The following is a 13255-nucleotide window of genomic DNA, read 5'->3' as shown; positions in this document are numbered from 1 at the left end:
ATATTAATCAATAGCAGTTATTCCTGAGAGCTCTGGTTGTAATACCATGTAGATTGGTTCATATACCGCACATGTCGTCATAAATGTCCCTCCTCCTATCGGATACAATGGCAATATAGTTCACAAGCCTTCTCACATTGTCTGCCACCTGTTAAACAATCTACTACAAGCCCAAGGTCTCTCCCCTCCCTGGGTAGGGACAGAAAGTCCTTGTTCTAATTCTTGACTAAAACTACACACCTTATATTTATTATTATGATTATAATAAGATTCATACATTCATACAGTAACAGAGTAGTATTCTGTTCAGTTATAATTCTAAGCTAAATGTATACATCATTTAGTCATTATTCATAAAAATCCCATAACAACAATACTCGCTTATTTTGTCACATGTTATGACTTGCTCACTTACACAACCTGTGCAACCAGTCCCTTTGTGATCAAGTTAACGTTAATTGTCAAGAATCTTGCCCTCAAGGCAGAACTGAGCGATTTGCGCTAGATGTCCCTGCTGCAAAGTCCAACGAGTTTGGCTATATCTAAAAACAAATGGAAAAAAGTGCTTTAAGGTTCGACATTAAGTTTAGCAGTGAGGTTAAGGTTAGGTTTACGGTTAGGATTAGGTTTCAAATCTGATTTTATGACTTTGTGGCTGTGCCCGCTGGTGCCCAGCTGCCTCCAGGGCAAGATTCACGACAAGAAATGCTTACCAGACCCCCTTTGATTTCACAGGAAACGAAACATAGAGAATCGATTTGCAGAAGTGCAGTTTTCATTACATTAGCAACTACTTCCACCCCTGTGGCTATATAAGCTGTATAATTTCATAAGGGTTGGGAAAGAACCACGACGCACACAGCAAGACACAAGAGGTAAGATATTTGAGAATCAGAATGTCATCTCTGGAAAAGCCCAATTAACTATTGTCCTCAGTGATGCATAAACAATACTGTTTGATTGTAATAGATATACTTGATAGTCTCTTGTACACATACATTTACTTTATGTATAGAAAATGGACTGCGTTAAAAATCAACTGAATGTGATATGATTTCTTATGAATACAACGCACGGAGTGGAATAGCACAGTGCAATGTAGCCTGTATGTAGCCTGTATGTAGCCTGTATGTAGCCTGTATGTAGCCTGTATGTAGCCTGTATGTAGCCTGTATGACTCAGTTGTCTTATTGGACGCAGGTATTTGACATGAAGCAGTAGATTTTTAGCAGATACAGCACTACATGTATTTGTGTGTAGAATACAATTATGCTACTGGTGGTTGTTATTGTTGGGGAAGATGGTATAATATATAACGCTAACTTTAGACATTAAAGCTTTATGCCAATGGTGTTGCTCAAGACGTTGTGAGGTGGGCATATTTCACCATGAAACACAGAGCACCTCACTGCGGATAACAGTGGGAGGCCGTTCCTTCTCTTGCCAGAACAAAAGCGATACCTACCGAGCCGACCCGGTAGCGACGAACCTGACGTTTCTACTTGTCGAATCGCAATGATTGTCAGTCAGTGTCAAAACAACTTTTGAAAATCTCGTCAGTGTCAGACAACTTGACTTGGAGCCAATCAGAGAGTACGAACCCCTAGGTGAGGGGACCAACAGAAGTGACAACAGGAAAAGGAGGGCATTTTCTCCGTACATCCACGGTTAAATGTCATGAACCAGTCACACTTCATATACAGTGCTGTGAAAAAAACACTCTCTACTTTTGCATATATATTTTTTTATCATCTTCAACTATAACCCAATATGAAATAAAGGGAAACTGAGTGAACAAGTAACCCAATAATTCCATACTTATTTTATTTATTTAATAAACAAAAGCAATGCCCCTGTGTGGAAAAATAATAACTGGTTGTGCCACCTTTACATTTACATTTAAGTCATTTAGCAGACGCTCTTATCCAGAGCGACTTACCTGCAATGACTCCAACCAAACGCTTCCTGTACTTTTGATCAGTCTCTCACGTTGCTGTGGAGGAATGTTGCATGCTTTTTGATCAGTCTCTCACGTTGCTGTGGAGGAATGTTGCATGCTTTTTGATCAGTCTCTCACGTTGCTGTGGAGGAATGTTGCATGCTTTTTGATCAGTCTCTCACGTTGCTGTGGAGGAATGTTGCATGCTTTTTGATCAGTCTCTCACGTTGCTGTGGAGGAATGTTGCATGCTCTTTCCATGCAGAATTAATTTTTGATTTATTTAACCTTTCTTTAACTAGGCAAGTCCGTTTTTAAGATCAAATTATTATTTACAATGACGGCCTACACCGGCCAAACCCCGACGGCGCTGGGCCAATTGTGCACCGCCCTATGGGACTCCCAATCACAGCAGGTTGGGATACAGCCAGGGATCGAACACTGTGATGCAGTGCCTTAGACCGCTGAGCCACTCAGGATGCCAAATGTTCCTATTGTTCTATTGCTTGTCTGCTTGTCAGTTTCAAGCTGGTTGGTGAAAATGCAGAGTCGTGGAATCACTCTGTGGCTGCTGTTGCTTCTCCATGTCCCTGGACTGGACTCTGCAACATGGAATCTATTCGGTGAGTTCCATTTAGCCTGGTTTGTACTGTGTTGTCAACTCCTACCGTCATTGTCATGCCAAAGGCCAAAGGCCATGGTTATACAACACAAACAGATCTGGGACCAGGGTAAGTTCAGTTGGACAATGAAATCTGACATTCTCCTATCACTTCATCACAATTAAGTCATGTTAGTTTGAGAACGTCAATGACCTGATGTTTTTATAGTAGACTTTCCAATGAATCAGGCATCGGCCATTCAAGTAGTGTACTCCTCAAATTCCTGTCACAATTACTCCAACACACGCTTGTTTTTGAATGACATTGTTAGTAGGACAATGACCTGATGTTTTTACAGTAGACTTTACAGGGAATCAGGAATAGTGTAGGGGTTGGGTCCCAAAGACCCTCCCCATTATTGATTAAGTGGACCTTAAGATTCCTATGTTTTGCTGCAGGCCTTATAATAGATACTGTTGCTGTGTCTAAACACTCTGCCACTATATGTTGCAAAAGCATCTATATTAGTCTTTGTGGTTAAGCCCTGGCTGTTGTGAGAGTGTGCCTGCAGGCTGGGTCTGAGCCAGACCGAAACTAGATAAAGAGAAGTGACCACTGTCTGGTTTTGACATTTTGATCTTGTGTGACAGTGGACAATTGCAATAAATTCAGAGAAGCTACTGTACTAGGTGGCCTTATAAGGTAACCTCAGCTTATTGATACACACATACATTGATGTAGGTGATCATACCACTAGGGAGAGATCACATGTATAAAATCAGCTGCGCCCTTAAGTGGGATGCAGAACTTACTCTCAAACATGCCTGCTGTGTTTTCGTTGTCAACTTCTGTCTGCAATTGCATTAAATAAAGGTTTGATTGATTTACTTAAAGAAGATATTGTCTGAGTGCTGAATTCACCAATAAGCCAAAGATTGACAAGGGACAAGGAACCTCCCCCGAGACAATAGGCCAATCATGTAGTGTTCTCCTCAAGTTCCTGTTTGCAAAACACAAACAAGTTGGTTCATGCTTTGTACTGCCGCCTAATAGAAATGTAAGCAAACAGCAAAGTTGCATAAATCCGTTGTCAGTTGAAGCTCATCAGTCCAATTTTTAAACTGACTAATTTAAATCCTCACCCTCTCTGTGCTCACAGGTAAGTCCTCGACAGAGCCCACACAGGAGGGCGAGGTGAGGCTGGTGGGGGGTAAGCATGACTCAGAGGGTCGAGTGGAGGTGTACCACGAGGGGAAATGGGGGACCATCTGTGACGATGGCTGGGACCTGGCCGAGGCTCAGGTGGTGTGCCGTCAGCTGAAGTTCCCTGGCGTTGTATCTGCTGTCACTGGAGGGACTTATGGAGAGGGTGAGTATCTTACAAGGGTCATGTTCATTAGGCACCAAATGGAAGAAAATGGACTGAAACAGGGAGGGAATACCTGGGTCGTATTTACTAGGCACAACATGGAAGAAAATAGACTGAAACAGGGAGAGAATACCTGGGTCGTATTTACTAGGCACAACATGGAAGAAAATAGACTGAATTAGGGAGGGAATACCTGGGTCGTATTTACTAGGCACAACATGGAAGAAAATAGACTGAAACAGGGAGAGAATACCTGGGTCGTATTTACTATGCACAACATGGAAGAAAATAGACTGAAACAGGGAGAGAATACCTGGAAGTCGGAGAGAATATTTACTAGGCACAACATGGAAGAAAATAGACTGAAACAGGGAGAGAATACCTGGGTCGTATTTACTAGGCACAACATGGAAGAAAATGGACTGAAACAGGGAGGGATTACCTGGGTCGTATTTACTATGCACAACATGGAAGAAAATAGACTGAAACAGGGAGAGAATACCTGGGTTGTATTCACTAGGCACAACATGGAAGGAGATGAGTAATGTAAGATATGTAAACATTGGGTGAGTAAAATATCGTAGAATAGTATAGAATACAGTATATACATATGAGATGAGTAATGCCAGATATGTAAACATTACTAAACTGACTAGTGTTCCGTTCCTTAAAGTGGTCAATGATTTCTAGTCTATGGCTATAGGCAGCAGCCTCTAATGTGCTAGTGATGGCTGTTTAACAGTCTGATGGCCATGAGACAGAAGTTGTTTTTCAGTCTCTCGGTCCCAGCTTTGATGCACTTGTACTGACCTTCTGGATGACAGAGGTGTGATCAGGCAATGGTTCGGGTGGTTGATGTCCTTGATGATCTTTTTGGCCTTCCTGTAACATGGGGTTCTGTCGGTGTCCTGGAGGGCGGGTAGTTTGCCCCCGGGTAATTCGTTGGGCATACCGCACCACCCTCTGGAGAGCCTACAGCACCCGATGCAGTTCCGAACCAGGCGGTGATACAGCCCGACAGGAAGCTTTCAATTGTGCATCTGTAAAAATATGTGAGGGTTTTAGGTGACAAGCCAAATTTATTCAGCCTCCTGAGGTTGAAGAGGCTCTGTTGCGCCTTCTTCAACACACTGCCTGTGTGTGTGGTCCATTTCCACCTTCTCCACTGCGGTCCTGTCGATGTAGATAGGGAGGTGCACCCTCTGCTGTTTTCATCTTTCAACGATCATCCTTTGTTTTGTTGACATTGAGTGAGAGGTTGTTTTCCAGGCACCACACTCCCAGAGCCCTCACCTCCTCCCTGTAGGCTGTCTCGTCCTCGTTGGTAATCAAGCCTTCTACTGTGTCATCTGAAAATTTGATGATTGAGTTGGAGGCATGCTTGACCACGCAGTCATGGGTGAACAGGGAGTAGAGGGGGGGGGGGGCTAAGCATGCACCCTTGTGGGGCCCCAGTGATGAGGATCAGTGTAGTGGAGGTGATGTTTCCTACCTTCACTACCTTGGGGCGGCCCGTCAAGAAGTCCAGGACCCAATTGCACAAGGTGGGGTTCAGACCCAGGGCCTCAAGCTTAATGTTGAGCTTGGAGGGTACTATGGTGTTGAATGCTGAGCTATAGTCAATCAACAGCATTCTTACATAGGTATTCCTCTTGTCTAGATGGGATAGGGCAGTGTGCAAAGTGATGGCGATTGCATCGTGTGTGGATCTATTGGGGCGGTAAGCACATTTGAAGTGGGTCTAGGGTGGTAGGTAAGGTAGAGGTGATATGATCCTTGACTAGTCTCTCAAAGCACTTTATGATGACAGAGGTGAGTGCTACAGAGCGATGGTCATTAAGTTCAGTTACCTTTGCCTTCTTGGGTACAGGAACAATGGTGACCAACTTGAAGCATGTGGGGACAGCAGACTGGGATAGGGAGAGATTGAATATGCCCGTAAACGCACCAGCTAGCTGGTCTGCACATGCTCTGAGGACACGGTCAGGGATGCCGTCTGGACCGGCAGCCTTGCGAGGGTTAACACGTTTAAATATTTTACTCACATCGGCCACGGAGAAGGTGAGCCCACAGTCCTTCATGTTCTGTCAGCACAAGAATTTGAAACCTTTTGCTACAGTTTGTCTGATGAATATGACTCATTACATGACTTTGCCACCAGGACGCAGTGGAAAAAAAACAAATATTAGTAGCATTGTCAATAACTCTGAATCCCAAATCAAACCTCAGCAACCCCCTAGCCCCTAGCGACTTTTGTAAAAGTATGAGAGGATGAATAAGCGTTAGCAATATGACGACAAGGAATTTGGGATTCTTGGAGGGAGCAAGTTCAAATAGGTAGTGATTTGTGTGAATGGCAGGCAGCACCAGAAGAAAGAGTCAACTAACTTACTTTAATACACCACAACATAATATTTTTCTTATTTCTGCACATGATTTTGCTCCTTGTTTATCCTCTGTTTTGTATCCAAGGGTCGGGTTCAATCTGGTTGGATGATATGGACTGCAAAGGAACCGAGAAGTCCCTGTCCAGCTGTTCTTTCAAGGGCTGGGCGTTGACCGACTGTTCCCACAAGGAGGACGCAGGGGTCGTTTGTGAGAGAGGTACATTACTACACTGTGGGTGAATCTCAATAGTGTTTCCCCTGATTCCTTGGCTCCTCTCTTCTCCTTCTGAAAAGTCTCCACGCCTCCGTGGGAAAACATCAGAGAGAAGTGAGGAGAGCATTGGTGGATAAGATCCAATGGTCTCCCTGATTCCCTCTGATGTTTTTAGGTGATTTGAAAGGATTCAAGGAATTGAATAAAATACATTTCAGATTCACTGTGTGTGTCTGCAGCCCCTGTCTGAACAAAAGTTATGGAAGAAACAGACATTTTAACCCATAACAACTACACAAGGTTATTTTCCTGGTTAAATAAAGGGAAGAATGAATACATGTTGTTAAACTTCACCGAAACTAAAATACACACTATCAGCCCTACATATTCCTACTCATCATGTACAGTCCTAATCACGTGTATTCCTCATACTGTACAGGCACAGATTTGACCAGTGACACAGCACATTTCCTGGACCACAGTCTGGGCCTGTCAGATGACCTGGGCGAGCTGTTTGACCGTGGGGATGACTGTGACTTCCTCATCACAATCCAGAGCCCCACAGGAAACAGAGATGAGGAGGGGAAGTTGGAAGTGGAGGAGAGGAACATCTGCACCCACAAACTGATCCTCTCTCTCTACCCACACTTCAACATCACCAACGGGTCCAGTAACCTCTCCCTGGAGATGAGTCAAGCCTGCAGTTCCTGTGTCACCAGCTTCATCAGGTACTAGTCTATGACCCTTAACAGGTGTTATTTAGATACACTTTATGTTTATTGGTTAAATACATACACAAGAATCCAAATGTGTCAGATGATTTTAGACCTCAATAGTAGTCTGTCGAGATGAATCCACGTCTCCTTGCATCAATTGTGTAGATCCAGGGTGCCTTACTTAAAGCACAGTTTTTCTCTAGGTCCAACACCACTTGCTGAAGTTCATTTTTAGCTATGGTATCTCCTAAACATGTTTGAATACAAGTTAATTTATTTAAATGTCCTTGCTCTGGTTCTCTAGGTACCTTTACACCCGCAAGATCGACGTGACCGTTTCCTCTGCCCAGTGCCTCCACAAGCTGGCCTCAAAGTTTGGGGTGAAACGTCTGATGCAGGACACCGGCAGGCTCTTCACCGTACTTCTCCCTGAGGACCCCTCCTTCTACACCCAGGTCTCCCTGTACCAGTACTCCGTCCAGACTGGGGACCTGCTGCTTCAGGAGAACTGCCTCCAGTACCTGGCCTGGAACTGTGAGGCTCTGATCAATTCCCGGCCTGGAGTGACCTCTCCACAGACTTCCTGATGGCCCTCTTGGCGCGGTCTGACCTCGTGGTACCGGATGAAGGGTTCCTCCTGCAAGCTCTGGAGAGTTGGATCATAGAGAAGGGTGACTTGACCGGCACCGAGAGCCAGGCGGCCCTGTTAAGCCACATCCGCTTCCCGATGATCCCTGCCGAGAAGCTCTACGATCTGCAGTTCACCTCAGAGCTCTACAGGAGCCACGAGAAGCTCTATCGTGTCAGCATGCTCAGAGGCTTCCAGTTCAACGCCTTGTCGTTCGACACTCTGAGGAAGCACAAAAGCAGTGAGAGTGAAGAAGAGCATGATTACCATCCCAGGATCTACACTGCTGAGCCATGGAGCGTCACCATCAACTCAACCAACAAAGAGCCACCACGCCAAGCTATGCGATATGATTACAACAGGCGCTACAATAACTACCAACCTTATTACCCCACGCCAGAATATAGCAAGTCATTCACAACACCAAACCACAATAGTGTGATTTACCAGACCAAGGAAACCAACCCCATCAGTTGGTCAGCAAGAGTCTTTAAGAACCAACGAGAATGTTCCAGGTGTATTTCCTTCCCCACTGCCAGTCTCTCTCTCCAAAGCAGCCTCAGACAAAACCAGACCAACAGTGTTCACTTCAGCAACCGACTGCTCCTAACATGTGAGGGCAGGTATGTGTTTCACGTCCAGGACTTCAAGAACGACATGGCCCAGATCCCTACTAACAGCAGTCTGGCCCTGTCCTACCCCTGTCCTGAAGGCCAGTATGACTTTCGCTTTGTGGTGAGACCAGAATACATCTGATAGCACTGCCTGGCACAGATGCAACAATGCTCCTAACACACATCCACAAATCTAATAATGATGTCCCATTGCCAATCAATTGCTAATTTCTTTTATTCAAGAGTTTGAAATTATGGTAATGTGGTTTTAGAAATGTGACTGATTTGATCATAACCCTTTGTTGATTTGCTGAACGCATATCAACATGTAGCACTGCTCTTACTTAAGTATTAATCAAAAACTATAACATCTCTGCTTGCACTTGAATAAAGGCATTTGAACATGCAGGGATGTGGATGATGTTTTTTCCCCCAAATGGCGGCTAGTTCTTCCCATAGAAATAGCTAGAGGTCTCGAATGCCCAAAAGCCTGTTTTGCCATGGCTAACGCCATTGAAGACTGTCACCATTTTGAAGTTGTCTACTGGGTGGGTGGGACTTCATATGGGTTAAGGAAGGATCACATAATTCCAATCGGGTCATCAGGAGGGATCATCCAATGAATTATAGTTCTGAGCAAAAATGTCCATAACTGCAGGCGGTAGTAAATCTCCAACCTTGCCTTTATACCTGTTCAAACCACACACTGCATGTGGCAGGATGCACCCTTTCAGTTTGTTTGCCAAATAGTAATAGTAGAAGAAGAAAACTGACTACTTCAAAATGGAGATGGCCTCAATGGTGCTGCCCGTGCTCTCACAGACGCCATAATAGGACAGATTCAAAGATCTGATGTCTATCTAGTTCTACTGTGCTTCTCTGTACAGTACTTACCCTCCTCTAAAAGCCCACATGAACTATGTCTATCTAGTTCTACTGTGTTTCTCTGTGTAGTACTTACCCTCCTCTAAAAGCCCTCATTAACCATGTCTATCTCGGTCTACTGTGTTTCTCTGTGTAGTACTTACCCTCCTCTAAAAGCCCTCATGAACCATGTCTATCTCGGTCTACTGTGTTTCTCTGTGTAGTACTTACCCTCCTCTAAAAGCCCTCATGAACCATGTCTATCTAGGTCTACTGTGTTTCTCTGTATAGTACTTACCCTCCTCTAAAAGCCCTCGTGAACCATGTCTATCTACGTCTACTGTGTTTCTCTGTGTAGTACTTACCCTCCTCTAAAAGCCCTCATGAACCATGTCTATCTACGTCTACTGTGTTTCTCTGTGTAGTACTTACCCTCCTCTAAAAGCCCTCATGAACCATGTCTATCTAGGTCAACTGTGTTTCTCTGTGTAGTACTTACCCTCCTCTAAAAGCCCTCGTGAACCATGTCTATCTAGGTCAACTGTGTTTCTCTGTATAGTACTTACACTCCTCTAAAAGCCCTCATGAACCATGTCTATCTACGTCTACTGTGTTTCTCTGTGTAGTACTTACCCTCCTCTAAAAGCCCTCATGAACCATGTCTATTATTCCTCCACTAGATGGGGTCATTCCTTCAATCATATTCAGTTGTAAATACTCCTTGTGGAGGCTGAATTGGGTTAACAGAATCCCCTCCTCTCGACCTGGACAAAGTGAGGTGAAAAGTTCATTCTAACTTACTAACACACTCCCAGGTAATTTTGACCCCTCAACATTATCGATCACCACTGAGCTGACAGTTCTAATTAACAGAAAACCTAGGAATACACTCACTGTTTTATCTAAAAACCCCAGAGCTAAGTTTCTGTAGGTTCAACGCTAGGTTAACGACCTTATGTGTTTACACAGTCCACCACCCATTCCTTTCTTCCTAGTTGGAATGGTGTTCATTAACTTTAATTACTCCTTGTCCGTGTCACACAATCCCTTCTTATGAACTCATATTGTTAATCAAATATAATATAACAGAGTATACGTTTACTTTAGTTAAAATTCTATTTAAAATGGGGATATTGTTTATTCATTTATTCATAATAATTCCAACAGATATAGTACTAAAACACTTGAGTGTCTCTCTTTATCCTAGGTCCTGGCAGAGTTGTGCAGACTCAGGACAACTGAGCTTTGAAGGATTACGCAGATTTAAAGAAGAGTCCGTAGTTTGCTTTCTAATGATCATGATCTTTTCCTCAAAGAAGTTCATTCATTTATTACTGCTCAAGTGAAAGCCATCCTCTCTTGGGGAATGCTGCTTTTTAGTTAGCTCTGCGACAGTATCAAAAATAATTTTCGGATTGTTCTAATTTTCCTCAATTAAGTTGTAAAAATAGGATGATCAAGCAACATGAGGTCTCTAATGAGGTCTCTAACTGTTTCTGACCATTCAGTGTTCTCAGGGTGTCTCCTGTGTCATAATACTTCAATGTACATGTAGTCCCTGTCCCCAGGAGAAGTGTGAAGACTGATGAAACGTGAATCAACTAAATGAATGTTACTGTGTGAATTCCATTGTCATGTTTGGATTGCAAACATGTGCTTTTACACCTGCATTGTTTGCTGTTTGGGGTTTTAGGCTGGGTTTCTGTACAGCACTTTGAGATATCAGCTGATGTACGAAGGGCTATATAAATAAATTTGATTTGATTTGATTTGGTTTCAAGATTTCACTGCATCTCTGAGCGAAGGTTAACTCAATAATGTAATGTTAGGACATTGGCTCCTTGTCCCTTAGCCTCTTAATAATTGAAAAATGGTAAACACACGTGCATCTTATAGTATTCCGAGTGGTGACGCAAGGCTTGCAACCTTGGCAATACCCACTGGATACGATAATGGGCCCATAGTGTTCACATGATAATGGAGTCAGATGGTATATCATAGTAGGGTCATAGAACCCTCATTTTGTAATCTTCAGACAGATGTAATTTCCCCCATTCTTCAAAACGTTTTCAATATGTTTTGGTAGTGACACATTGTTTGGGATGGTAAGGAATTCAGGTAAACATTTCAAACATGCAGTAAGTGTTTAAATAATATGCTGTATATACCTACCTGACCTATATTGGTTGATGTGTGCTGAACGTTTAGGGGAAAAATAGGAAACAAATTACATATTTTTTTCAAACCCCAATGTGCACTACTTCTGTATAGTGATCCATATACTGTTCACCTGTAATTACCAGTTACAGGTGCATTAACCTCTTAAGTCGACCCTCTACTTTTTCAAACATTCTGTTAAAAATCGCGCAACATTTCAGCGCCCTGCTACTCATGCCAGGAATATAGTATATGCATATGATTCGTATGTGTGGATAGCAAACACACTGACGTTTCTAAAACTGGTTAAATCACGGCTGTGACTTTAACAGAGCGTGAGTTTCATCGAATAGCGCAGGAAAACCTGATCACTGAAAATGGAAATAAATATCCTTGCGCTTACTTCCAGGAATTGTTCAAAGTGAACCGAATTACATGAGACCGAGGTTTCAGCGCCTACAGCTACCACACGTTGTCTAGAGTCTTGTCATTTGATTCGCAATTGATTCTTGGTCTAACCGGTTCAAGGGAACTCCTTCCCTCCGTTCTCCGACCGGATGTTTTGGTCGAGCTCTCTCGGCCATGTTTTTTTCCAGACGACACCTATAGAAGTTACATAGCCTCCTGATGAATTTTATGTACTAATACCTAAAGTTGCATTACAAAAGTATTTCGAAGTGTTTTGTGAAAGTTTATCGTCGACTTTTTGAATTTTAAAAAATGACGTTACGTTATGAAACGCTCTTTTTTTCCGTTTATCATACAGTCTACATAGAACGATATCTAGGCTATATATGGACCGATTTAATCGAAAAAAGACCCAATAGTGATTATGGGACATCTAGGAGTGCCAACAAAGAAGATGGTCAAAGATAATGAATGTTTTATATTTTATTGTGCGGTTTGTGTAGCGCCGAATATGCTAATTATTTTGTTTACGTCCCCCTGCGGGTCTTTTGTGGTGTTACATGCTATCAGATAATAGCTTCTCATGCTTTCGCCAAAAGCATTTTAAAAATCTGACTTGTTGCCTGGATTCACAACGAGTGTAGCTTTAATTCAATACCCTGCATGTGTATTTTAATGAACGTTTGAGTTTTAACTAATACTATTAGCATTTAGCGTAGCGCATTTGCATTTCCAGAGCTCTAGATGGGACGCCTGCGTGCCAGGTAGGAGCAAGTCTAGACTATGTCATCACTATTTGTTGATTTGATTGTTGGATGAAAGAAGGCAAAGGCAATGGTGTAAAGTAACTACGTAAAAAATATGTTCAAGTAGCCTACTACTTTAGTGTATTAATACTTTTACTCAAGTAGTATTTTACTGGGTTACTTTCCCTTTTACTTGAGTCATTTTACTCAATGACAACTGGGTAAACTACTTTTCCACCTCTGGGCCTAGGTAGCCTAGCCAACCGAAGTTATATAATATGAACCTAAGGTGATCACATTCACATTTTCTCTTAAGACAAATAAAGTGGCTTATGCTATAAATACATAATGTTAGATCAACATAACAGCACTCTGTTTCCCCTGGCCAGATGGGACAGGGTGTATAGAGGCCTACAGTTGATCAGACTGATACAGCATGTCAGATCACTAACGTTGAGGTGTAGGCTGCTACAACATTGTTACCAGCACTTTGTTTCCCCTGGCCAGATGGGACAGGGTGTATAGAGGCCTACAGTTGATCAGACTGATACAGCATGTCAGATCACTAACGTTGAGGTGTAGGCTGCTACAACATTGTTACCAGCACTTTGT

General features: G+C 42.9%; 1 protein-coding gene across 1 annotated transcript; it reads left to right on the top strand.

Annotated features, from left to right (window-relative positions):
* The first annotated feature begins 2452 nt into the window (after positions 1-2452).
* LOC124029330 (galectin-3-binding protein A-like) lies at positions 2453-8876 on the top strand. Its single transcript, XM_046341091.1, is given in 6 exon segments — positions 2453-2561; positions 3700-3909; positions 6382-6513; positions 6950-7238; positions 7531-7775; positions 7778-8876. Coding segments are annotated over 6 exon segments (1791 nt in total). The 5' UTR covers positions 2453-2479; the 3' UTR covers positions 8611-8876.
* The last annotated feature ends 4379 nt before the right edge of the window (positions 8877-13255 follow it).

The sequence above is a fragment of the Oncorhynchus gorbuscha genome, unplaced genomic scaffold (genome assembly GCF_021184085.1).
Source record: "Oncorhynchus gorbuscha isolate QuinsamMale2020 ecotype Even-year unplaced genomic scaffold, OgorEven_v1.0 Un_scaffold_6140, whole genome shotgun sequence".
NCBI lineage: Eukaryota > Metazoa > Chordata > Actinopteri > Salmoniformes > Salmonidae > Oncorhynchus > Oncorhynchus gorbuscha.
This window is presented reverse-complemented; position numbering and strand designations above follow the sequence as displayed.